This window comes from Bidens hawaiensis, unplaced genomic scaffold, assembly GCF_021521415.1.
Source record: "Bidens hawaiensis isolate Kalapana, Puna unplaced genomic scaffold, B.hawaiensis_p1.1 tig00040690_1, whole genome shotgun sequence".
In the NCBI taxonomy this organism is placed as follows: Eukaryota; Viridiplantae; Streptophyta; class Magnoliopsida; order Asterales; family Asteraceae; genus Bidens; species Bidens hawaiensis.
Genome location: NW_027497199.1, coordinates 26,125 through 53,894, shown reverse-complemented (window position 1 = coordinate 53,894; position 27,770 = coordinate 26,125). Strand labels below are relative to the sequence as shown.

The 27,770-nt window shown below is 33.3% G+C and overlaps 4 protein-coding genes and 1 pseudogene across 5 annotated transcripts; all 5 read right to left on the bottom strand.

Moving 5' to 3' along the window:
* Nucleotides 1-1,022: 1,022 nt before the first annotated feature.
* On the bottom strand, nt 1,023-4,194 carry LOC143592331 (hsp70 nucleotide exchange factor fes1-like). Its single transcript, XM_077072273.1, has 6 exons — nt 4,109-4,194; nt 3,898-4,040; nt 3,771-3,821; nt 2,580-2,801; nt 2,382-2,484; nt 1,023-1,599 (listed from the first exon to the last, which is right to left on the bottom strand). Exons 1-6 carry the CDS (start codon nt 4,192-4,194, stop codon nt 1,098-1,100), a joined length of 1,107 nt encoding a protein of 368 aa, XP_076928388.1. The 3' UTR covers nt 1,023-1,097.
* Nucleotides 4,195-5,428: 1,234 nt separating this feature from the next.
* LOC143592330 (actin-like) lies at nt 5,429-8,434 on the bottom strand (annotated as a pseudogene). The gene is made up of 4 exons (XR_013145904.1): nt 8,360-8,434; nt 7,385-7,778; nt 6,125-6,736; nt 5,429-5,686 (listed from the first exon to the last, which is right to left on the bottom strand). The product of XR_013145904.1 is annotated as an actin-like (transcript).
* A 7,134-nt stretch (nt 8,435-15,568) lies between these two features.
* Nucleotides 15,569-16,274, bottom strand: LOC143592325 (uncharacterized). The gene is made up of 2 exons (XM_077072269.1): nt 16,094-16,274; nt 15,569-15,723 (listed from the first exon to the last, which is right to left on the bottom strand). Exons 1-2 carry the CDS (start codon nt 16,272-16,274, stop codon nt 15,569-15,571), a joined length of 336 nt encoding a protein of 111 aa, XP_076928384.1.
* Nucleotides 16,275-17,964: 1,690 nt separating this feature from the next.
* LOC143592329 (elicitor-responsive protein 1-like) lies at nt 17,965-19,198 on the bottom strand. The gene is made up of 5 exons (XM_077072272.1): nt 19,111-19,198; nt 18,954-19,046; nt 18,727-18,871; nt 18,260-18,389; nt 17,965-18,093 (listed from the first exon to the last, which is right to left on the bottom strand). The coding sequence occupies exons 1-5, from the start codon at nt 19,178-19,180 to the stop codon at nt 17,992-17,994; spliced, it is 540 nt and encodes a 179-aa protein (XP_076928387.1). The 5' UTR covers nt 19,181-19,198; the 3' UTR covers nt 17,965-17,991.
* A 3,195-nt stretch (nt 19,199-22,393) lies between these two features.
* Nucleotides 22,394-27,525, bottom strand: LOC143592328 (uncharacterized). Its single transcript, XM_077072271.1, has 12 exons — nt 27,358-27,525; nt 26,294-26,405; nt 26,139-26,212; nt 25,997-26,043; nt 25,617-25,752; nt 25,481-25,522; nt 25,031-25,235; nt 24,875-24,936; nt 23,954-24,054; nt 23,750-23,804; nt 23,573-23,620; nt 22,394-22,799 (listed from the first exon to the last, which is right to left on the bottom strand). The coding sequence occupies exons 1-12, from the start codon at nt 27,521-27,523 to the stop codon at nt 22,618-22,620; spliced, it is 1,230 nt and encodes a 409-aa protein (XP_076928386.1). The 5' UTR covers nt 27,524-27,525; the 3' UTR covers nt 22,394-22,617.
* Nucleotides 27,526-27,770: the final 245 nt, after the last annotated feature.

Here is a 27,770-nt window from a genome sequence, read left to right as displayed (position 1 = left end):
ATGTACTTATATGTTAAATTATTTAAAAACCTTAAAAAAAGTTGCTACAATGGAACTAAACTTAATAACTTATTATGCTTAATGGTACCAGGTTAATTGATACTAATAATTACAATATTATATATTATCTTTACTTCAAAAAGTGCTAAATCACATGCTTGAACATACCAATATTACTCTTGTAAGCAACAAATCAACTCTTTTGACGTGTTTGACGCTATAAAAGAGCACACACAAGTTAAAAGAACAATGAGATCCCATTTGCTTTATATCATCATTATCAATCTTAACATAAAGATTTAGTAACACACAAGACTATACTCACGCCATCTACATTACTAATTAACTTTATGCCATATATAATTAAATCATAACCTACATATGAAGTGCAACCAGTACTATACTAACACCACCTGTGATTTGATGTTATGTTGGATGTATAGGCATTGTGTAGGGACTAGCGATCAATCAAGATTAATAAGAATTAATTGAATTAAAAATCTTATCCGGAATTTTTGAAAAATCACATATAAAAGTTCACATAGATACTTCAAAATTCACATAATATTAATATAGATAAAAGATAAGCAATTAAACAAAAATATAACAAATCAATAGGAATACCCAATAATTGAGATCAACGGGAGAAAATCAAGGGCCGATTGCCCGATTGTCATCCAACATTTTCTTATTAAAAATATTAAAGAATGTCCGATTTGTGTGCCTTGGGCCGAGTTGGCCCAATTTTACAACACTCTCATATAATATATGGAATGTAAGCCGGCATAGCTCAGGCACTGGTATTGTATATAGCAGCCATCTACGCCCATAGAAATTTAAGTTATTTTGAAATGCTATACATCGATATACATCTAACGTATTAATATGACAGCTCGACAGGGTGTGTGCATGAGCACATGTAAGAGAAGGGTGTTTCGACAACATGACCACATCCAAAACATGACACAATCTGAAATCTATAAACTTAGTTTTCAAACAAAAAAATTTATACAAGCAAATATTAGATAGGAAACAAACAATTAAGAGCCACATAGATGAACCAAAGCAAGCCGAACACATGTTCCATTGGTTCACACTCAAGGACCAGGACCAGGACCAGGTAACAAGGGTGCCTCTTTCTTTTCAGATTTGTCACCATTATTAGCCGGACGGTTCAGACCTCTAAGTGGTGAAACCAAAACCCTAGATGCAACATCCGGGGGCGGTTCATCCGCATCATCACACACCAGTCCCTTGTCTCTAAGGGAAGAGGGTTCGTTATAATGTGCGGTCCATAAAGAGTCCACAAGCTGTCTTTCATCCCTAATAGCCGCAAGATCTTCTGATGACATTAGGCTGATGTCATTAATCCTTTCTTGAAGGACTTGTTTTAGTTTCTCATGATCCTCATTGGTGTCATCTGTTTTTACCGGTTTGTCCTTGCTGAGCTCATATAGACCCCTTAATGCGCCTTCACGGACTTCCGGGTCTTCGCTGGTGGCAAGATGAGTCATGATTCGTGGGAACCCGAGCTCGGTGATGACTTGGCTGTCGTTGGGGTTTTCTTGGATCAAGTACTGGATCAAGTTGAGCGCTTTCCTGCATTTCATTTAAAATTTGATGAGAAAATGCTGATGATGTGATATTCAATACTAGCACTCTCAAAATCGACTCGGTAGAAGCTTAAATCAAGCCAAGCTTAAACATGTTCAAGCCAGAGCTCGAGCCTAAAAATAAGCTAATCTAATAAACAAGTAAACAAGCCCAAGCCCAAGCCCAAGCCCAAGCCCGGGACTCACTTATCGACATCGAGTAGGCTTGCGAACCTAAACGAGCCTGTTATTTATATACTTTCTATTTTTATATATTTACATAATAATTATTGTATAAAAAATTATGAAAAAAATAAATAAATATAACACATACTGTGTTAAAATTATATTATAATTATAAATATATAAAATTAATTCTAGACGTGTATAAAAAGGTAATTAAATAACTATTAAATAAAAAACAAGCCGGGGATTAGGTTGAGACTAAATAGGCTCGTTTAATAAATGTGTCCGGGATTCACTTATCAAGCTGAGCAGAGGCTCGCAAGCCTGAACAAGCCTTTTATTTATTATATAATATAATGTTTACTTAATATATTTAATATATATATATATTTACATAAAAACAAAATGATGATAAAAATGACAAAATATATATCAAGTTATAAACAGAAAATTATAATTATAACTACATATAAAAAGAACTATAATTGCATATAAGTAATAAAATAATTGATAAACTGGGCCAGCTCACTACTCCAAACTACCCATTTCAATATTTCACACAAGTTCTCACGGATTATACAAAAGTTCTCAACAGATGATTACCTCTGGAATCTAACACTTTCAGAGCTGAGAGCATCTTTGAGAGCACCATAACCATTTCCAAGACGAAATGCTGCAATCCCGGGCTTGTTATGCCTAATCAGAGCTATAATAAACAATAAACAAGATGATTATAAACACTATTTTATATAAAAATAATATATAATGCAAAGTGCAGGGGGCTTTTGAAGGACTACTCACAGGAGATTGCACCAAGTGATTTGGTACGAACAGTGACATCGTCATCAGAAGTAAAATTTGAAAGCAATGGCTCCATGCCATTTGCATCCATGACCAATTGTTGACTTTTTGGATTATTTTGAACAATAGTGCTTACAACCTCTGCAGCTTTGGCGCGTATGTTAGCATGTGAGTTCTTTAGATATTTTAGCAAAGGGGTCAAACCACCGATAGAGTGAAGATCTGTCAAAATGTGAATACATGAACAATATTATACACAGTTACTGATTATATAATCAAGAACATTGTTTGACAATTATTAGGAGGGGTTGCCGTGGAGATTCCCGTGGGAAGCCTAAGAAGCAATCTTGTGGTTATATGCTGCAGTGCAAGAAAATTAACATCAAACGAAATTAAGTACTTATTTATCCTTTTCAAATTCCCCATATTTTTTAAACTTAATTATTTTTTTCATACGAGATTATTAGTATTATCTTTTTTTATAAAAAGTTAGCATTAAATGAAGCATATTTTTATCTTTAGTCTGGGTATATTCTTTCTGTTTTTCAGTATTATGTTAGTTTTCCATTACTTATTAGCTTAAAATGTGTTGATTTACCATTGATAATTGTGTTATTATACCATTCATAACTGTAGTGTTTTACCATTTATAAGTATGTTGGTACCATTAAGTACTTTATAACTGTAAAACAATACAGTTATACAGTAGAACAGCACAATTTCCGCACAAGTATATGATAAAACAGAACAAGGCCATTTTTTAAACATATAAAAATACTATGCTCAAATTAAAGACAAAAAATGCTTGATTTTTAATGTATAATTTAGTTTTAAAAAATAATTCTATTCTGTATGAAAATTGACTTTAAAAAAAAGTAAGGGAATTTAAACAAAGTCCAACAATTATAGTTTTCACAACCATCGTTTTCTTAGGGAATCTATGATGATATAAAAAATCACATGTGAATAATTGAACTATGTTAGACACAGTTGGTACCGGTATTCGTTTTTCATGTTTCTGGTATTGATATTTCAATGGTACTACTATAAAACCGGTATGGCATTAGGTTTAATGTTTAATACTTTCACGGTATCGGTACTTTCCAGCACGGTTCCAATCTCATCCCTAAGTAACTATGTAAAATAATTTCACAATTACAAATCAAAACAATGAAATAAAAGGTGACTCACCATCAGCCATATCGATAGACTCCACATGCTCTTGAAGCTCATCAAGCATATCTACAATTTAATCATCAACATTAAACACTTATAAGTAAAATTAAAAGTATAGATTGAAGAATGAATATATATATACCTTCGAGATCTGTAGCAGTTACACCTTGTTCCTCGAGAATATTATCAGGTGTCTGCATAACCTGAGTTATCTCCTTCATACGCTTAACAACGTCAATTGTTTGAGCTTGCATAGCTTCCATGAACCACTTCCGATCCTCCTCACTGTAATACACTAAATCAGCAACAAAACTAAACACAAATTGAATTCGAAATAACGAATTGATACGTACCTTAAGTTTCTAGGGTTTCCGGTGCCATCGGAATGAGCAATACTCCACTTGAGCAACCCGTCCCAATTTGGTCCTTCTTTCGCCATATTGCAAAGTCTGTGTACGGAGAGTTTTGAATGCAAATAATTATAATTAGAGATAGATAGATAGATAGATAGATAGATTGAGGTTTAACGGTGGATTGGCAATACAATGAATGGTTTTGGATTTGTGAAGATGATTCTGGAACCTACTTGAACAATCGTACGCAGTCGCCTCTCTATGACTCGTCTACCCAAGGGCCCTAGCTTTGTCCGGGTCAACCCAAACTCGATTTGTTTAGTTTGGTATCGATTTTAAGTTGTGTCAGAAATTGTCGTTTTATCTCTAGTTAGTTAGTTAGTTATAACCGAAGAAAAGTCATAAAAGTAGTTTTTTTTTAAAAATTAGACTATTATTAGTTACATGTATAGCTAAAATTGTTACATGTCTACTTTAACACTTACGAATACACCTTTTACATGAAACTTCGATAACTCTATAAACAAATTTCATAACTCATCTGAACACATGCACACAAGAGATCAACGTGAATTGGTAATTTATCAATAACTAAGATCCAAGTATATATGTGCTCTTTAGAATCACAAGATCAATCATTGTTTATTGCTATTTCGTAAAGTCAATCATGTAAGTGATATTGTATACCATTATCAACTTATCAAAAGGGCACAACTCTTCTCCTTCATAACCACATGCTTGCATGCCATCTAATAAATATTGTTGGGGATAAAGACATAACTTAGTGCCTTCACCAAATAGCATTTTTGAGGGAAGTGTTGACCATATATCATCTTAAATTGTCTAGCACCTTCCAATCAACATTTACCATGGCTTGCATATTTTCAATATTTGATGTCAGTCAATGATGTCTTACCATTAGGTTGATATTGTTGTTTTCATTATGTTAAACGGGGGACGGGATTAACAGCATAATCGAACATTAGCAACCTACCGTGCTTGGTTGTAAAAACATGTTTTCTCTAATAGAGACCGGTAAGGTAGGGATAATTGACCTTGAAAAGCATGTTGACATATAATGCTGTTAATGTCTTCTAGTCGCAACAAACTTTTTAACTTATGATGGAAAACCTATGTTATATAATGCTTGATCATGCAGCACGGTTTTATAATTAACAATGTATCAAATGATAATACATTAATTATTAATGCGCTCGTTGCCATTACAAAAACCATTTACTACACTTGATTCATTTGACCAAAATCGGCAATATGCTATTAAGGAATTGATTCATAGAAGCATCAGTCACAAAACAAAAAATTGAAGAAAAAAGTTGGCATACATTGATAGCAATTTATGCTTGACAGTTGAAGTGAACTGCAAAAAACACAAAAGAAATTGGGTGATAATGCGCCTGCGGAAGCTCGTATTCTTGATAAAATATCAGAATTTCCGAACCCCAAATGGCGTAGTAGTAGTTAAAAAGTAACTGTTTTTCTTGTTTGTCACGATTAGAAACATTTCCTGTGGACAATGGATGGTCCAGATTCATCATATTCAGCCTTTGCGATCCACATCTGCATCGTATTAACATACAGTCAGAATCCATATCAATGCATAGGCGTGCGCATACAGTATATATCTTGCATTTTGTAATATATTCAAGTTTCATGAGATTGAGTAACGGGTCAAAACATTACCGAGTGAAAACACTTTTTATCCAAATTTACAACTTTTTAAAAAGTAACTAGTGTTTTAATAAAAAAAGACTATATAATGCCAATAATAATCAATTTACTTACTAAAATGAATCGGATAATTCAAAGTTTCAAACATTAGAAAAATCCTATGATCGGGTTTTTTGTTTGAAACCAAATTCAAACTGGTTTTCGGTTTGGTTTTACCAACTTTGAATTAGGTTCTGTTTTGACCCAAGAAATCTTCAAACCGAGGAAGCCGAAACCGGACCCGATGATCACCACTAAAAATAATAACATATGAGAAAAAGAACTCACCTGCTGGAAGGTACTGAGAGATGCCAAAATGGACCCACCAATCCAGACACTATACTTCCTTTCCGGAGGAGCAACAACCTTAATCTTCATGCTGCTTGGAGCCAAAGCAGTAATTTCCTTGCTCATTCTGTCAGCAATACCTGGAAACATAGTAGTACCACCACTAAGCACAATATTCCCATACAGATCCTTCCTAATATCCACGTCACACTTCATGATCGAATTAAGTAGTCTCATGAATCCCAGCAGCTTCCATTCCAATCATCGAAGGCTGGAACAGCACTTCCGGGCACCTGAACCGTTCTGCCCCAATAGTAATCACCTGCCCGTCAGGCAGCTCAAAGCTCTTCTCAACTGATGAGCTAGTTTTAGAAGTCTCTAGTTCTTGCTCAAAGTCAAGTGCAATGTATGCCAGTTTTTCTTTCATGTCTCGAACAATTTCCCGTTCAGCAGATGTGGTGAATGAGTAGCCTCTTTCAGTCAGAATTTTCATCAGGGCGTCGGTTAAGTCACGACCTGCAAGGTCCGATCGGAGAATGGCGTGTGGGAGTGCATAACCTTCGTAAATAGGCACCGTGTGGCTCACACCATCCCCAGAGTCAAGAACAATACCTGAAAAATGAAGCAAGTATCAAATAATTGGTTCATGTGTTTATTGTGTGATTTTATCAAATAATAACAACAAATACTTAATTGCAATAAAACAATTTTAGTTGTCTGGAGTTGTTAAACAGTTTTTATGAAATCAACCCCTACCTCTATTAATTACATCTTTTTAAACCACTCATCCGCATTGTATACATTTGTTATACGTCCGTATACATATCCTACATGCCCCGCTTCCATATGCTATACCCCCGAATACATGACAAATCAAATTAAATTAATAGAGGGTTGATTAGTAAAGTAGGGGTTGCTTTAATAAGTTTAGATTAGTTAAGAAATTAATCAGTAACATGAAGAAGAATCAACATGCTGGTAAAACAAAAGAGATGCATTAATCAGTAACATGAGATGCATTTTTTTCTTTGAAAGAGAGGTAAACAGCTTTTCCTAATTATTTGATCCCTGAAAAGCCCTTATGTTTATTCAAACATAAAGGAGTATTTGGAATTTTACTTTTTGAAATAAACAACCTCATGCTTATCAAAATCCGCACACGAGAATAAACAACATAAAAGATGCTTGTATAAACTTTCAAATAGTTAATACAAATGACATCCAGAAACCATAAGAAACAGGTATTATTAAGAAACTTACCAGTTGTACGACCACTAGCATACAAGGAGAGAACAGCTTGAATTGCAACATACATTGCTGGAGAATTAAATGTTTCAAACATAATCTGAGTCATTTTCTCCCTGTTAGCTTTTGGATTGAGGGGTGCTTCTGTAAGTAGAACCGGGTGTTCTTCTGGTGCCACACGGAGTTCATTGTAAAATGTGTGATGCCATATTTTTCCCATGTCATCCCAATTATTCACAATCCCGTGTTCAATTGGATATTTCAAGGTTAAAATACCACGTTTGGATTGTGCCTCGTCACCAACATATGCATCTTTTTGTCCCATGCCAACCATAACTCCAGTGTGGCGTGGACGTCCAACAATGCTAGGAAAAACGGCTCTTGGAGCATCATCTCCAGCAAAACCAGCCTTAAGACTGGAAAACAATGAATTACGACATGAAAATATGAAATTACAAAGTTGTTTGAGAGTTTGATAAATTCAACTATTTAAGAGATTGATACATAAATGACCACAAAGCTTTTTTTTTCAATGAAAAAATGAGATACATTTTGAAAAATGGTAGCATATGATGCTCAATAATATTTAAAAAGGATACATAGGTAATCAGTTATAGGTAATCAGTTTTTCTAATAAACTGGTTTTCCTGAAAATTTGATCCAAAAATAATTAGACAATCAAGCAGAATCTGTTTATACAGGGATTATGAAGTGTTTGGGATTGTATATTAAAAATCCTTATTTGTTTACTGTTTCTTGAAATAATCAACTTCAACTAATCACCCTCAAAACACATCTAGCAAATGCAATTAGAGTCTTACGAAATGCAACTGGTGAAGTATTTAACAAACAACGTCAGGTGTCAAAATTTATAGCCATTGGAGTCTATATATGAACTTTGTTCCAAAGGGGAATTGAAATGACATTTTACCGCAAAAGAAACAAAGAATGAAAGTGAGTAAACAATAATGCCACTTCAAAACTTAATACCTTGACCATTCCAGTTCCATTATCACAAACAAGAGGCTGAATATCTTCTTCTGCCATTTTTTAGTACCTGTTTGTTTGAATATTGCAACATTGAAGAACAATCAACGTAAAATTTAATCATCGCCTTTGAAATATAAGTTCAAAATAACGGAGTTTAAAACCATAATATACATATATAATCAAATGATGCGTCACTGTATATGCATAGAAAGCAAGGCAATAATACATCCCAAGGCATTTTGTGCACAAAAAAAGTGAAAAACAATGATCATATCTATTTTGATCCTCCATTATAACTAATTAAACAAGTTAATTGCACGATGCCTTTTCTGATGTTAAATTACCGATTCTGCTGCACTATCTTAACTTTTATTTACTGTAACATTTTTCAGATTTTCAAAAATAACTTTTAACAGGAAACTGATAAAAAAAACAATATGATCTAAAGATCAATGCTAACCTACATGAATGATGAAACCAACAGAAAACTATATAAACCTCAAATTAATCGCTAAATGCATCAAAATCACAACCACTGTAAGGCAGGCAGATCATCATGACGAATAACCGCAACAAACAGAGTTGCTGAACGATGAAACGTTGGATCGGAAATTGATATGTAAAACACACAGATCCACGGCTAATTCGCATAATATCATATAAGCAACATTTACACAATAATGACAGAATCAACAGTAGTAATTCAAATAATATCATATACAGCAAAAATTCACCGGTAATTTTGCAGAATATCTATCATAGACTAAGCGGCGTTTATACAATGCGAGAGATAATATCATACAATAAACGTAACCTAAGGATGAAATTGACGTGCCTGGTAGATTGGATTGTAACGAAATGAGTAAAATAAGGAGTGATGAATTGCCAGGGGGGTAGGTTAAATAAATCATAATCATAATCATAAATAAATAGCATTGGCCGATTTCCACGACTATCCATTCGTTCAAACTTCAAATCCACGTATTCTCCGCCTACCTTCTTTTCATTTTTGCCCTTTTCAAACGCCCGTTTATGGATTATTATAATCGTAAATAATAATAATAATAATAATTGAATATTTGGAAAACTCTCAAGTTCAAATCCGACGGGCCTCAAAGCGGCGTCTTTTCTCGGTAATCATTCATTCCATTCATCATTACTAACTTACTACTAACCAAATTGTTGCAGTAACTAACTATTAATCACCCTTATACTAGTATTAATGTATCAAGTTGCAAAGATTAGTTTTCGCTGGTGATCATTAGTAACTTACTAGCGATAATCAATTACTATCGAATACTGTTTCCAATCAAATTTTCTTAAATGCGACCTTAACAGAAACCCATCCACCTAAATCTCATTCAGGCGGTGCCCTTTTGGAACTGTCATAGTCTAGGGGCTTAGCTCCTATAAACCTTTGATGCTCTTCAAAACCTTAAGTTTTAAGCAAGTGTGTTCATCCACAACTATCACTTATTCATGTTTTAATTATAATGTGATAATCTAACCGTTTGCTACACCAGTTTTATCTTATATCAAATAAACACCATGGTTTATAACGCTCTTTTTTTTAACAACCAACAAATAAAAACCCAACTAGATGGGGTAACCTAATGGTAAAAGGCGCCTTCAATCACTCATATTTTATTTTTACAAAGATAATCAGCTATTATCGTGTGTGAAAAGCCCATACATTTTTCTGTTTTTCCTTTTAGGAGATACTCAATTACTTCCCAAACTCTTATAAATATAAAGTGTAGTTTACAAAATATCTAACTCACTTTCTGAAAAACTAATATATTTTTTTTTAACTAAATGGACTTATGGACTATATGGAGTATCTTAGAAATAATATGTTTTTGATCAGCTTAGAAATAAATTAAGCTGTAAAAAGACATTATATGAACCACATAGATATGTTCATATGTTCATTTCACCAGGGCCCAACACCCAGTTGGACATTTGGACTTGCTAACTTGCATATCCAATAATAATAAAAAATAAAAAAATGGCATAATACCCACTTGGACATTGGACTTGCTATCTTTCGACTCACTAGTCCACTGGCTGGATTAATTTCGAAATACAAATAATGCAATATATGTAGAACCACCGTTCACAAATTAAAACATAACAAAAAATTTATAAAAATCCATTAATGTTGATTACAATACAAATGTGATGAAAAGAAAATTACATTAAATAAAAGTAAATTACTTGAAAAGAAAAGAGAACATGACTAAAGAAGAAAATGAGAACTGAATAAACCGGGTGTTGCCTGAGGATTTCTATTTAACAAATGTCTCTTAAAACAGATTTCGGGTCACTCAGGTGAATATGCCTGTCTCCTAGGATACAACAGCCGACACAATGTGTACTGCCGGGATTAACCAAGCACCCAAACTATACCTGAAGCTAAAGCGTACAAGATGGAAACGAATGAACCGAACTATTCTCGATTTGGTTATGTATGTGTGTGGAATTATGGTATGTTCAAGTGTTGCAACAACCTGCTATATATAGCAAGTATATGTCATGAGTCAGCATGACACTAGTCACATACTGCACACATTCACGACACTTGTCGAAGCAGCAGGGAGAGACGACACGTGGCAGTTGACTCACCATTGGACACGACACTTGACAACCGGTGGCATACACCCGTTCAGATCACGACACTTGTCTCGACTCGGTACCATACTGCAAAAATACTACGTGCGCCATCAAAGTAGGGGTGTTCAGATTTCAATTCGCATTCGAAACATTCGAAATTCGATTCGATTCGAATTCGATTATTAAGATTCGAATTCGGTTTTAAAAAATTCGAATTCGATTCGATTCGTATTCGAGTATATTAATCGAATACGAATTTATGATTTATTATTCGATTCGATTCGATTCGAAATTCGAATTCAAATTAGATATACATATATGTATATATAATATTTTTTTATTTGTGTCAAATCCATAAATAATAAATGTCCATTACAAATTATTAAACCCAATATGCCATATTATTGTTTCCTATCCTATACTAATATGGGTGTTATTAACTTCTCGTTTTGAATATTTTGAATTTATACTATTTGTAGTTTAGTTTTGAATTTATTATCATGTGGTATTGTAGATACTTTAAATTTTTATGTTTCTTTCGCAATTATGATTATGGTTTTCAAAATTTGTAGCATAGGTAAACTTGAGTTAGATTGTATTTATTCGAATGAAAATTGAATTCCATTCGAATTCGAATCGAATTTCGAATTGCCATATAATACGAATACGAATCGAATAGGTCAACTTTTAATCGAATACGAATACCGGCAAAAAAAACAATTATTCGGATTATTCGATTCGATTTAACTTGAAAATTCATTATTCGATTCGGTGAACACCCCTACATCAAAGAACCACATTTGTGTGTTGGGTGCTTCGCACCCTTGCTAATGCCACCAAGTGTGTTTTGTCAAACAAGAATATAATCTTGTGAGCTCATCCTCCTTATAAGCCACTTCTTAGCCCATTCACAATAAGGTATTTTTAGGAAGTGTTTTTGGGTGCTTGTCCACGCCATCTGTAATTTCTTATTGTGGATGTAAATTTTATCATGTGTTTTTTAGTTGAGTTTTTTTTACAAGAATTACCAAAAACATTACTTTGTTAGTTTTTTTTTTTTTTTTGGGGGGGGGGGGGGTCGGTCTTGAATGATGTTTTTTTTTTTTTTTGGTTAAAGGTGGTGATGACATAAAAATGTTTTTGGGTGTTTTTAGGATTCCCATTGAATGAGTTTTTGGTGATTTTAAAGAATGATGTTTTTATGAAGTGGCATTCGACTAGACATGTTTTTTGGTGTTTTTCGATGTCACACCCCGACCATGACGGAAACGTTGGGGCGCAACCGATTGTTCATCGCACACGACACTATTAAGTGATAATATTTAATCAACTCATTTAAATTCATAAAAACACAAAGAGTCACATAACTTGTTCATACAATAGCCAAATTCAAATCATAGTAAATAATATATTGTTCGTTTTGCTAATATCCTAATAGTCTTGATAACTTTTTTTTTCTTCAAGTCCACGAGTCAACCTAAAGTCAAACCTGTAACATTGCATAAATAGATTTTGTCAACACAAAGGTTAGTGAGTAATTTCATAGTTTTTGAACAATAGATATATAATATGAAATTCCACAACTTGTATACAGAACAATAAATAATAGCAACAATTTAGATAAATGAAATCGTTAATAAGAATACATTAACGACACCTTTCTATAAGGGGATGCCAAATATACTCGGATTTTGTATGAAATCGTTAATAAGAATACATTAACGACACTTTTCTATAAGGGGATGCCAGATATACTCGGATTTATGAATCAACCATCCAAAAGCGGTAAACACATTAGCACTTAAGCATATAAGCATATAATCACCAAATCGAGCATTTATTTAAGTGAAGTATACAATAAAGTTTGTGGTTTAAGACTCAAGTATAAATCATTTGGATTTGAATAAGTTTGCAATGTCACCCCCCAAAATATAAAAGAGTGAAAACGGGGGATGAAAGTACTCACATTCAAGTAATAAACTTGAAAGATTTGATGATTTGGAGATTAACCGGAACGATGAGTTTAACGAACGAAGCCTAAAGGAGAAGAAGTCTTGTATTAGAAAAGTTGTCTTGGAAGTCTTTAAATGAAAATAAATGATAAGAAATATAAACAATTTAAAGTTTAATGTTTAAAATGTAAATATTTAAGAAATTATAATAATAGTCCTTTAAAAATGTAAGTTTGCTCGAAACCGGGTTAAAGTATCTAGCCCTTAATTTTACTCAACCTATGTTAAGTAATAAGGTGGGTAAAAATGCAAGAAAACAAGTCCCTTTATAATATAGATACTAAAACGCGTTTTAACGAGTGTTCGGGTGGTCGGTTCGGGTCTTGGTGACTTGACCAAACCCAAAGTCAACTTTCCCAAAATAATAAATGTATGAGATAACTCAATAAATCTTAAAGAGACTTAACCAAGTATGTAGTTCTATTGTTTTAGAACTAACAACGTCCGTAAATCGAGTGTTCGGTTTAATCGGTCCAAACTTTGTTATAAGATCAAGTTGGATTCAACATTCCCAATACTTTGTGAAAATAATTAAAATCAGTTTATAAAGTATTTTTAAAGAAATATATAAGCTTTAATGGTTAAAAACACACTTGTGTGTCTTAAGCGAGTAAACTTGATTTAGTTCGGTTTGGTTCGGTTTTTTTTATCTTGGAATAAGGCCAAGAATGGTTACCACATGTCCAAACATCATAGAACTTGTAAAATAATTTATAAATAATAATACCAAAGTTTTACATACAAAAAGTCAACAACAAAGTCTTTAAACGAAAGTTCGGTTTTCGGTACGGATCTTGTTTCGGGATAAGACCGAGGTTAGATTCTACAAACCCATAACCATTGAACTAATTAAAATGATTTTAGAAACTCAAATCTTACATATAACATGTTTATACAACTATTCAAACAAACTGGTAAACAAGAGTTCGGCTTCCGGTTTGGAGCTATTTACGGAATAACGGAGGCTAGTCTCTACAAACCCATAACCATGGAACTCAAAATGTAAAATAAAACTAAGATGAGCAGAAGTTAAACAAGTATAACTAGTTTGATAGTTAGATGCGGAAAATATATATAATCAAGGACTACTACGAGTCCTCCATGTAGCTTTGTCTTATGGGCCGGACATTTAACCGACCGAGACCGGAGAAATGCCCACCGAAGGTACAAAGGGTGCTATTATATATATGTTGTATAACAATCTTCAAGTATAAATAAGTGTTAACAAGTTGATTATAATGTAAGACTATGGTCAGTTTGACTTTGGAAAGTCAAACTGCCAAAAAAAATATGAAGAACACCTTTGAATGCTTGAGAATTGGAAGAGAAAGAGATGAATGAGCAAGGATTAATGAAGGGGATATGAGTGTATATATAGAGTGGGTTGAAAGGGTCAAGCATGGGGTGTGATATCAAGGTTTGCATGCAAGAGGGGTCAAGACAAGTCACAAAACAACAAAAAAATAAAAAATAAAAAAATGGGCTGCTGGTCTGCTGCTGATCTGCTGGTGGTCAGCACGTCGGTTCGCGTCCGAAAGTTCGTTTTTGATGTATCTTGAGCGTTTTAAGTCCGTTTTCGAATCCGTAAAAGGGGTTTTTCAAATTAGACAAGCGGGAATGTTTTAGTAACATAAAATCCAATATTTTATATATTTGAAATATTCGGGATATAAATCGGGTCGGTTTACAACATAAAAACAAATACAAAATAAATACAATTTAACCCGAAATCGAGGATTGTCACATTCGGGGTGCTTATTGTGGATGCTCTTACACTTTGTTCCCGAGTTTCATTTAACAAGGGAAAGGAAAGGAAATGAAGGGATGGAAAGAAATTGTTGTGTTCCCGTGTTTCATTAAAGGAAGGAAATAACAATATATGTTTCCGAGTTTCATTAAAGGAGGAAAGAACAATATGTGTATTCCCGAGTTTCATTAACGGAAGGAAAAGAAAAGAAAGAAATGGCAAGATAAGAGGAATAAAGGGTAATTTGGGTGGAATCTCTTTTCTCCGATACGGAAGGAATTGAAAGAAAAGATAGGAAAAGAAAAGGAAAGGAAAGGAAAGGAGAGGAATAGATCCTTTCCTTTCACTCGTTAAATGAGCTCGGGAACACAGCGTTAGTTTCCTCTTCTGTCAATGTGGGACAAACCCATTTTCATTTCACCGAAGTTTAAGTTCTTAACCACACGTTTTAGAGTATGGATATCGCATATTCATCTCTACCTTTTGGACTCGTTAATAATTAGTTTATTAGTAATATCTATTAATAATTATTATTAATCCAAAATATTTCCAACAAGATATGCATACAAGTTATTTAAAACAAAATAAAGAACTAATTTTATCTTTAGATGTGCTTTGCAATTTTTATAATACATATAAGCAACAGCCCAAAATAGAGAGATTGAAAGCTAAAATTTGCTCATTGTAGAAGATAAAAAGAATAACAAGTTTGAACATGCATTACAAAAAGGAACATTGGATCGTTGGAACATATTCTTCTATATCTACTTTCACTAATTTGCTAAATTATTCCGCCAAATGCTCTACACCAAAATTTCAAACAACCAACAAACAAAATTAATAGATCGACGGTGCAGGAGCCGGACTAAACTCACGGCGATAACTTGCACTGCCTGTTGGACCACCGGCAACAGAACTGGAACTTAGAAGCTCAATCATCACGCAATCAGGATGACTACGTTGTTGTTCACACAGATCCGGCAACGATACACCTATAATCAATCACCCATATACGCAATTTCAAATTGTAAATCAAATTAGACGAATAAATTACACAAACTAGTGGGAATGTATATTCAGATTAGGGCCCACTATGCTTATTAGGTTAAATACAACTTCCTTATAATTTTTATATTATATTATAAGGAACTGAATTGAATAATAAGCCAGTGGACTCTAATCTGATTAGATATTTCAAAAGTTTGTGTAACGTGATTATTATTCAATGTGGCTTCATATAATATAACATTGCAATTTGCAATAATATTTTAATTAACCTAATAAGCATGCGTGTCTTAATCTGCTAATACATTCCAATACAAACGAATCAATAATGCGTTAAATTTGGGGAAAAACCAGTACCTTCACCGACGGCCAAATTGAAGTGGAGATCGATAATATTGGGGCACATTTGGTAACACTGCGGCGCACAGAGTGTGACAATTGAGTTTTTATCGAGTAACACATCAGAGGAAATACCTGTTGCGTTTCTGTTGACGCCGCAAGCCCTAACACAGTCATCAGACTCGGTGTAATCCGTCATGATCTCCACCGTAACCTCCGAGGTCCTACAATGATATTCAACCTTTCCTTTCGGATCCTCGAAATCCTCCAACACGCATCGTTTTCCAGACGATGAGATCGCGAACGAGCAATTGTCCTTGGTCAAATCCTCGCATATAATCGCACCTACACATACTACTACTACTACTAATAATAATAATAATAATAATTGAAAGGTGTTGATTGATGATTAATATTACGTACCAAAGGTTGCATGGAAGAAGAGAGTGGAAGCAAAAAGGAGAGCCAGAGAAAATAACTTCATTGGATTGTAGGGAGAGGAGAATTGAACACGAAATAAATAATAATATTACTATTATTGTGAGGGTGAAAGTGATGAGAAAAATGGATGGTCTCTGGTATATGTAGGAGTTGACGACATCCACGCCATGCATGAAGTTCATGTTTTGAACACTTGTCAACTTTATGAATAATGCTTACTATATATTACTACACATAATAATATAGACAAGTCACGCTTACAAATTTACCAAACTACATATTTGCTCATCTCCTCTCTCTTTTTCTTGCTAGCTTCTTATCAATTAGTTTATAAAGTCTCCTATGTTTAAAAAAAGCTTAAGTTATTGTTGATGCTTATATCGTCTCTAATGATAAATAGATAAATGCATGTCAAATCATCATTTTCATCCATTCTCTTGCCTATATACCATTCATTCTCACTCTACTTTTCTCTCTCTATTCCCGTCACAACACCACAAATATATGCACTTAACAAGGATTTTTCTACCTTTTTATTTTCAATCTTTTTCCTTCAACTCATCATTCATGCCACATATACACCATAAGAGCATCTTCAATGGAGAAGAAAACAAACCGTCCGGCTCTCCACATCACCACTCATCCTCTTCTCTCTTATCCCGGCCCTCGCAAAAAACCGCCCGACAGTGCGGACGGTTCCTTCCCCATCCTCTCTCTCTCTCTCTCACAGATGGGATATAGACGGTATACAACCAATGGAGATGCTCTAAATGCATTGCATTGGGTTTGGTCTTAGGCTGACTAACTGTGCGATATGGACCAAATATAACAAGTGATGATCTTCCGTATATTTTCTAATATTTATGAACCAAATATGTGATCTGGGTAATTCACAGGGACCATTGGTGTAATAAACTCTTACAACTATAAAATATAAAAATTATTAAAAAGGTAGTCAATCAGGTGTTATTTTGTTTAAAAGTTTATTTAACATGAGTCTATTACAACTCACTTGGCTTGTTTAATTAATGATTCAACCTGTCACACAAACAAAACTTTTGAATCTTCACAAGATTTAAAACATATGAATATGGGAATAAAAAGAGGGAGTCAAAGCGCTATGTTAGTTTAAACCTACTACCCATAAAAAAATTATTAATAGAGATCTAACAATGCTATTGCTTTCTTGTTGTTTGACCGTTCATACTTTTAGGCTTTTAGCACAACCATAAAAATCAAATTTATCATCCTCTTAAAAAGTTACAAACCTACAGCAACCGCAACCGTACTCACTCATTAAATCACTCGTAAACAAACCTTACCTCTATAAATGGAATCCTTCGAAGATCCCATAGGGTTACTTAAATTATTATCGAATATAATTAATCATAAATTTTACATTCAAATTAAATGCCTATAACAAATTACAAACGAATCTAGTAAATTGTATCATACATCGTGCATTTTTGTACTCATTATTCACAATGCTCATTATTCTCAATGTTTACTTTCCTTTGGACTTCTTTATGCTCAATGCTTGCTTTCCTTTCAACTTCTTTATCTTCTCCGTTTTTCCTCTGTGTATCAATGTATATACATAATGTAAGTGTGAACTCAAAACACATAATTGACAAAATAGTCACATTAATACAAAACTTGCTTAATGCATATATATTGTTCAGATAAATCTACTAATTTTGTTTGATATTTAAAGTTCAAGTATTGTAAGTGAAGTTAACAAACCTTAAATGAAACCGCTGCGGATATATCCCCGGTGTAGGATTTATCTTCCCGGACCACCCTGTATTTCCGGCTTCCGAGCCCGGCTTCCCCTTTCTCCAGCCCCATTAACACAACATCCTTCACATGAATCCTACATCAATATTCAATAAAAATATAAGTTAAGATCTTCTTTCTTACTTAATGTTTCTTTCACATGTATTGTAAAGTTATACCGTCTAACACAATACATACATATATATATATATATATATATTTATTATGTGGTACAAGTTTTCAATTATATATATATATATATATATATATATATATATATATATATTTATTATGTGGTACAAGTTTTCAATACAGATAAAATGATATAACAAGTTTTCAATATTTGAAATTCTACTGTATTATTAGAGCTCAGATATGTTACATAATATCTGACCTCTAATAATACGGTAAAAGTTCAAATAAAATATTCTTACGTTGCTTCACCAACGTATCCATCATCCGAGAGTTTATGCTTGTCCATCACACGAAACACGAGTTTTTCAAACGACTTGTTTTCTTCGATCGGGTACTCAATCTCGAAGTTGAACGTTTGCTCCCAAATAGATTTCTTCCCCTTTCCTATATATACATGTTTCACTAAATCATTTTAATCTTTCATCACATAAATTACATAATTAATCGCTTTAAAACTGAATATCACCTTCCGCAACCTTGCTTAATCGCTTTTGATCACCGTATTCGACACATACATACGGTCTATGAACAGCTGATGTTGTGCAACAAACTATGCAGCCTGAAACCAATAACACATAATTAATTGATTACTATGGTAAGATTAGTATGAGCTTGATTCTTACCTAGAAACTTTTTGTCTCGTATGCCTTCAGAATCGACCAATACAACTTCTAATATGCCGCGACTTGTCATCGTATGTTATTTATGGTTTTAAGAAAGAAATTAATTAAGGATGATGAAAATAATCGTTATGTCGGAGAAAATTGAAGGTTTGAAGTGTTTGGAAGAGAGACTATTTAACGACAAACAGGAAATAACGAAGACGGTGCCGTTAACGTGTTTGACGTTTTATAGAATTAGAAACTTAGAAAATCGTTGCATACTCATTTGAATAAAACAGGGAAGCCATCGGAGTGGGCTTGCATGTTAAAATTATAAAATGTTTGTCTTTTATTTAAGCAAATTTAATTAATTCTCTTTAAAAACCTCGTTAGCTAGTCTTCCTTAAAAACATTACTGAGATCGAATAATGTTCTGTCTTGAATTTAAGTAATTGTGTTCTAATGAGTAAGGCGGTTCCAAATGTTTTTCCATAGGTATATTTCGGGGCTTCCGTCTCTTGTACGGGTCGATGATAACTTGTAATTGTTACCGGTAAACCAAATAGCTACAATTAATGATGTTTCGTGCAATCATATATGACCACGGAATGATATTACACAGTTTAGTTTTTTTACTTTTATTATTTTGTTTTTACTTTTGTTTTTCAAATGCAATATATATAGACTTATAACTTTTAAGTTTAAAATCTTGGGGTTGGTTGAAAAACACTTATACACGTTACATGATATTATTTCTAGATACTTATTGAAGGGCTTGATAGATCTCAGACGCCCCTGTATACTTACTTGGTTTGTCCATGATATTATTTCTAGATATTTATTTGAGTAGAAATTGCAACATCAATAGTTATGCATGGTCGATCCGTTTGTGACATGTTTATCCCATTTACACCCTTTTATGACATGTTCAAGTTAATCGATTTAACCCACGGCCGAAGACACCAATACCTCAATAAACCGACAAGATTGGCACGTAAAAAACACAAAACATGTCCAATTAAAACAAATTTTTTTAAGAAATTCCAATACTTAACATAAAAAGTGTATTGTGATAGAAATGGTTTAAACTTTAAATTGTAGCATTCAAAATAATTTTATTTTTATTATTATTTTTTAAATGAAAATGGGGTGTTTACTTTAAAAATAAGTCAAGACACCTAACAACGACTAACGCATGATTTGTGCATGCAGGCTGTAAGCTAATGAATTCAACTTGCATTAAAAGACGAAAAAATATTGTAATGGAGTAGTTGGATAACACATGTGCAACTTCTCCCAAAAAATATTTATTACTATTATAATATTATTTCTCTAACTTTGACCGATTGGGATATTGATAGTGGTCTCAGATTTAAGGTTATTTTAACCTCGCTCATGATCAATTTACGACGATCAAATCAACATGTTTGTGTGGATAATGTATGATGCCTAAGGCCCTAAACAACCATATTTGACAAAATATTGTAAAGGTTTAAGTTGATTATTGTTTTTTTAATTGTGCATTAAATGTAAGTTATATTGATGGAAGTTAAGCTAACTTCCACACGTTTATTCGTTTCCACAAGTAAAAGGCCGCTTTGATGTCAATATTCTTTACGGTACAAATTAATTATTTTTTTAATGATTAAATAAATATTAAGTTGATGACAAAAACATATAAATCTATACGAAAAGCCAAAAAAAAATACATTAAAATTTATGACTAATATGTACACAACATGACGGAAAGGCAAAGAAAATACAGTTTTGAAATAGCTTGCATGATGCTATTGATTTAGTTATGAGAAAACAACTCGTGGCTCGTTTGTATCTTTGCTCGTTAGTCGTTAACACTTGATTAAATTCGGTCCGAACTTATTTGGCTAAATGTTGTTGGTTCATATTATATTCGAGACATAATGAGTTGAAAGTAGTTTACTCGTTGGCCTAGTCACAATACAACATAACACAGTTCAATCGTCGCCTCATGTAAAATGTCAAGACAACTCTTTATTTATTATTGTGTAATGTCACCTTTTTAAAGAATTGTGTAATGTTGTTTTTTGAGACTTGTATAAAAAGAAACATATGAACGTGAGCTCGAGTTGAACACATGCTTAGCTTTTAACTTGGATTCGGCATGTTAACTCAAATGAGCTCGAGTCATAGTATTCGTAGATGTCAACACATCGTTGAACAGCCTTCAAATTAAAATTGGTTATCTATATGTTTTCTTAGTGATATGTTGTTCTAAGAAATTTCCAATATGCTTCTTAACTTTATATGTCACCTCTCATTAATAAGTTTAATAACCTTTCATTTAAGTTATTATTTTTAAGTAATAATATTAAAGAAGAAAAAAAAATAGATAATTGTTTAAAGGAAATCGATGTTCAACTTGCAGTACATAAAATACAAAATTATATGAAATGATCACCCTATATAGTGGAGTGGTTGGATTGATGATGTGCTAACTTTATTCTTTATTAGATTTTCTACGGGTTTATTGTATACAATAATAAAATATGTAAAATGTTCTAGTACATATGAAAAATTCTTAAGAGTTGAATACTATTGAAAATTTTTTATTAATAACATTGAATTCCTTTTTACTTGTCTTTTGAATAATATTATGCATATTCTGTCTTATTAAAAGATTAGGAAAAAGTATTTTAATAAATTTAGTTTCTTTAATAATATATAGCTGTTTCGTTTGTCACCATTCTGCATATTCCAAACGAAATGAGAAACACGTTTTTAATCATTATATAACGATATATAGTAGAGTAACAAGATTTAACTAAACAACTGCGAATCACATGATACATTTGTATTTTTTTTATTTTAAACTTTGAATGTAAAAACTTTCTTTTAGCAGCAACTCGTATCACTAACGAGCCACTGATCCACCCGATCATTTCTATTTCACCCTTACGAGGAACGCCACCAATACGTGAGCTCTCCAATTTGAAGAGTGTGGTGGCCATAACATACCTTTTATTTGATATGGCTATTTATCCGTCTTTACCGATTTTATTGTTATCAAGTCATTTTAGTTAATCAGTTTTTACTTACGAAAAAAAGAAAATATGAATAAATATTGATATGAGTTAGGAGGTGTGAAGCACGGTGTTCAAGGGCATTATGGCCCTACTAGGAGCCTCAATGTCTTGGCTTGCAAAAATTCAGTTACAACGTTTAAACGCCGTTGGAAATTGCTTATGATCTGGCTTGCAAGAATACTATCGAAACACGTTAATCTTACAACAAACACACAATTCACAAATAAATCCAGACATTTAAAACTACAGTCCTACAGTAACTATATGAGCGTTTCGTTGTTCCAATTAGACACGCCGAATCTATGTATTCTACCAAATGAAAGATTTAATAAACAAAGAATACGCTATTTTTTCTATAACCGCTCCATACAAAAATGGGGCCTAAAACGCTTGCTTTATTCTAACGCTACGTACAAGCGCTTGTACATAATTTATCAAAAGTTTAGTGTACTCCATGTAAAAGATTCTAAAAGGCCCTGCTGATTCTAGCATCTATAATTGGGATTTTGGAATTAGGATCAGAAGTTATGTCTAATGCCTCTGATAACGAGAGTCTTTTGTTTTTCCATGCAGCCTCTGCCCAAACCTTCATTTGCTCGCCCACGGCCTTGCGGTTTCGTTGAACACACAGTGTTTCAGCATACCCACCTTCACTAACAACCAAAATTAGTTGGCCCAATAAGACATTTCAGAATTGGCTAAACGGGCCGATTGAGTTGCAGTCCGAGATGGGCTCGGCCAGTTTTAAGTGTGTTAATACTTTGGACGAGTTTCAGCCCAGTCTGACCTACTCGACCAATTTGATCCGTATCTCTTTTAATGTTTTAGCTTGACCGTTTTGAGATAAAACATGAAAACATAACCCACATTTAGCCAGTTCTAGTGAACTGTATATATGAAATTACAGGTGTAAAAGAGCCAAGCCTTTGCTTGAGATCGGCTTGCTAAAATCTTGAATCGAGCCCTAGCTGGCTTGACATAAAGTATAAACGAGCCAAGTCGGCTCGTGAGCTACTCGAGATCGGCCCGTTAGAAACTCGAATCGAGCCGAGCTTAAACGAGCTCAAGCCTTAAAATAAGGTTGTTTAATAAACGAGCCTGATCTCAAGCTTCAGTTTTCAAGCTTGAGCAGCGAGCTTGCTCGCAAGCATAAACAAGTCTATTATTTATATAACTTTTATTTAATGCATTAATATATATTTATATAATAATATGTATTGTATATAAAATGATCATAAAAGTAACTAATATATAAAAGTTACAATGAAAACTTATATAAAAATAATAAAAAAATGTATATAAATTATTTTAATAAATTTGAGCCTGGCTCGAGCTTGAAAAACCGACTCACGAGCTCAGCTCAAGCGTTAGAAAGAGAGCTCGGAACGAGCCAAGTAAATGAAATGAAAAACTAACCATACCTCTTGCAAGGGCAATTATGTCCTTTCCACATACTTTAGCTTGTTGAACTGCAACATCAAATGAAAAGGTTCTCAACGCAGTTAGGTGGGGTCCATGAGTTTTTCAGTAACAGATTCTCAGTCAAAAAATTCGAAGTCGAAATAGGCAATGATCACAATATTTTCTCTCACTCTTACCTTCTGTTTCCAATTGAGGTGCTTTTAGTAATTCCAATGCTCTTCTATAAAGTCCCTGCCAAAACATCATCCGCTCATTATTTGAACATTTAAATCACAATAATCACGTTGAAATCGCACATCTAATAACCATTTTAGGAGTTTTTACAGTATAGAATAAAGATTGAAGGAATACAAATAAATCCATTATGTTGTGTGACTAACCTCTTGAACCATAAGGGAACTAGAACGCTCGATTGTTGCTTTGCGCCGAAACATAAGAGCGATGCAAGTTAATATTATTCCAATTTTTGGATGATGGATGCCTAGAAAACCGAAATAGAATTGTTTCTTAGATTTTATCTCCTCTCTCCTGAATTTAATAAAAAAATGTGCACATATTCATTATGTGCATTCAGTATATGCATATATAATCCCGTAAACGAACCAAATAAACATGAACAGTGCATGTTCATGTTCATTTGACTTTAACCAAACAAACGATCAACACGAACAATTAAACGAACAGAGTTTTCTTGTCTGTGTTCGTTCCTTAACAGTATAAACGGACAGTTCATGAACGTAAGCGACCATAAATGAACAAACATAACTAGACATAGATGAACGGATACAAACGAACACAATTAAGTGAACACTAAATAAAAGTAAACGTGAACGTCAATCTGTTGAGCCTAAAAGACTAATAAAACTAGGCTAAAATGCAATGAATGATATTATATTTAATAAAATTGACTAAGCAGTATCGGACCACAAACAAGCTTAAACAAACGTAAACAAACGAGCATAATTGGACGAACGAGACATTTGTTCATGTTCATTCATCAAAATGAACAAAAATTGTTGTTCGTGTTCATTTGTTTATTAAATAAATGAACATAAAAAAACTTCCCGCCAAAGAGTTCACTGAATGTTTGGTTTGTTTACAAGCCTATGTATTTAAGAATAAACTATCAGTTTTATATTTTTAAAAATAAATCTTATTATAATGAAATCTACATGCATTTTAGTTAATTTTGTACATTAAATTGTACAAGAGTTAATGTGGTTCTCTTAGTAATAAACATATTATTAACTCTAAAATGAACGCCTTATCTTTATGCAAAATAATGCGAAATGAATACGGACCAAAACGCTCTTCGGTCATTCTTAGTGCCCTAGTCAATATCTTTTCTGCATCGTCAAAGTTCCTAAAACACAAAACACAAATAATATTACACATAAGTTTTGAGTAAATAATGATATAAAATTAGTCTCTTAATACTTGTAATAATGTAATATTACCCCATGTGCGACTCGAGTTGTCCTAATGCACACGTGGCAGCCATAATAATGTCCTCGCGTGCCATATTACCCGCAGCCAAGTTATATGAATTACTATAATCTTTACTTTCTGGTATCCCTTTAATTACACTCTCGTATAATTGCTTTGCAGTTGAGAAATCTCGTGTTATGTGCAGATATGCAGCATATGAAAAAGTATCATTTCCTATAAAAACTTGAATAAATAATTCAAATTTTTGAACGGTATATAATTACAATAAGAAATTAGGTTACATTTATAAAAATAAAAGAAAATTAGATTTTAAAGAGTAAATACATAGCATTTCAAAGAACAAAAGGCAAAAATAAAATTCACACAAACAGATGCAAAATATATTTAACCAAATATTAAAAAACTAGCTTCTGAGACTAAAAACACAAATCCAAGACTCAAGAGTTGCAAGAACTTACCAGTGCCTAAATTATTTTTAAAGTCTTCAAAACAGGTTCGTGCTGCATAAATAAAACAATTGAATAACCTTATAAATAACGAATTATAACAACAATAACAAATAAAAGTTTAATTTGATAGAAACAAGGCACATACATGAATCTACGTTACCACGAGCAAGCTCTATAAGCCCTTTTAATCCTCTAGCACGAGCATCTAATAATCCAAGTTGCGGTTTCATAGCATCTAAATCCTTCAAGCAAGCATCTGCTATATTTGAAGAAGTATCATCCTATGTGTGTACAAAATGAACATAATGAGTTTTTGTATTTAATTTTGAAAGTTATGTACTTACGGGTCAAAATTAGGGTCTAACTTTAGTTTTAAATGTATCAATATGTGAAAAATATAAAAAAAAAGTTTTAAAAATAAACGATCCGGCTAGACGAAACACAAACTACCTTGGGCTTTTGACGAGCCAAGCTCGAGCCCAACATCTCAATCACTAAGATAAACGACCCAGTCGTCGTTATTACCTCTTCTAACTCTAAATGGAGTCCTGCAAGAGCTTCACTAGCCGCCACTAAACCAAATCACAGAAACAGTAATAACTTATCAAAATAAAGCAATCATTAAAACTCAAACAGATGAAATCTCTTCATTACTGATTTGCATTACCTTTAATTGGCAAACAAGAAACATTCAAGTCATTAACTTTCTTCAATTTCTCAATAGCCCCAACAAAATTCCCCCTAAAAAAATCAAAACCACCAACAAATTACATCCATATACATGAAATAATTAAAAAATAAATAAATACATAAAAATCAAACCTTTCGGACAAAAGAGTCGAAATTGCGAGAAGAACCAACCCTTTTGAATTATTATCATTCTGATTCGATTCGCACTGTTCTAGCACCAATAAACCTTGCCCATATGATTCATCTACACACACTCAAATGAAATAGTAATGTTATGACTAGGCATGTCACTTTTATCTGCAACCCAAACCCCGACCGGAGAAACTGTTGACCTGAACCCGAAAGTACTCGTACCAATGGAACCCAAACGGGAACCATTCTAATTCGGTTCAGTTACTGGGGTCAACCAAAAAATGCGTTCTGTGTCTTATACCCTCGTAGTGCGTGTTAGACATAATCGTTATGTTCACAGGTTTGTTAACATACAGGTCAAGAGTCAATGTTCGGGTCAGACTTCTGGATTAAGTAAAAGGATGCTTTGTGCAAACAACTTGTGTGTCAAGTTGTTATATTAGATAAGTTAAAATAATGAAGGTTAGCATATGTAGGAAGGTAAGGTTGTAACTTGCAACTAGTTGTGCAAGTTGTTTAAGATTATGCGGATTTTATGTTGTATGTTTTGGTATAAATAGGTGGCTAACGTTTCTTGTAAAAGTGTGGTGGTTTGATCCTTTCTTTAATACAAAAACAGTTTTGTGCCTTTGATGACCAGCAGTGCGCATTGACTCGTTTAGCATTCCATCACAGATTCATTTGACTCTCCAATTGGCATTCCCTTGCTTATTTATATTATACTACTTCTACAAATTTTACACTTTTTAATTTCTCTTCATAAACAATTCTACATTTTTCTTTTCAAATTCATTCGATTCTATCTATAGGCTTTGTTTGATCAGTTTTCGTTCAATTCTACAGGTTTTCTGTTCGATCATATCCATCTATGTTCGGTCAATTAATAAACTTTTTCTAGTTTCTGGTTCAAAGACTCGAAACCCGATAAAACCCGAACTCAAAAAACCCGGGAGAGATTAAAATTCTCAAACCCGGAGAACACCTAAACACTACTCTTTATACTAGTTATTATATGTAACAAAAATTAACTGAAAAAAATGAAATAATAATAATAATAAAAGGACCTGATTGATGGGATCTGGAAAGGGAAAATGCATAATCAATCATTTGAAGGGCAACAGGGTTGGGGGTAAACTGGTCGTGGAGCTTGGTGGAACATAATCGGATGACTGAGGGTGAGCCGGAGTAGCTCCGGGTTCGTGTTGAGAGCTTGGTGGCGAGGCTAAACATCGCCGGTGGGTTTAAGATGCTGATTCACTTGGATGTGAGCAGGGTTTATACTTTATACAGATGAGTTTGGGACTGAAATTTTAAAACATTTTTTACGGAAACGATATTTCATGTCAAATTTAGAAAATATTGTTACCGAAAAATCAAAATTTGGTATCGATTTGCTACCAAATCATTATCCAGTTTGATACTAATACCAATCGATACTCGTAATCTCTCGTGTACACTTTAAGCAAATATATATTCA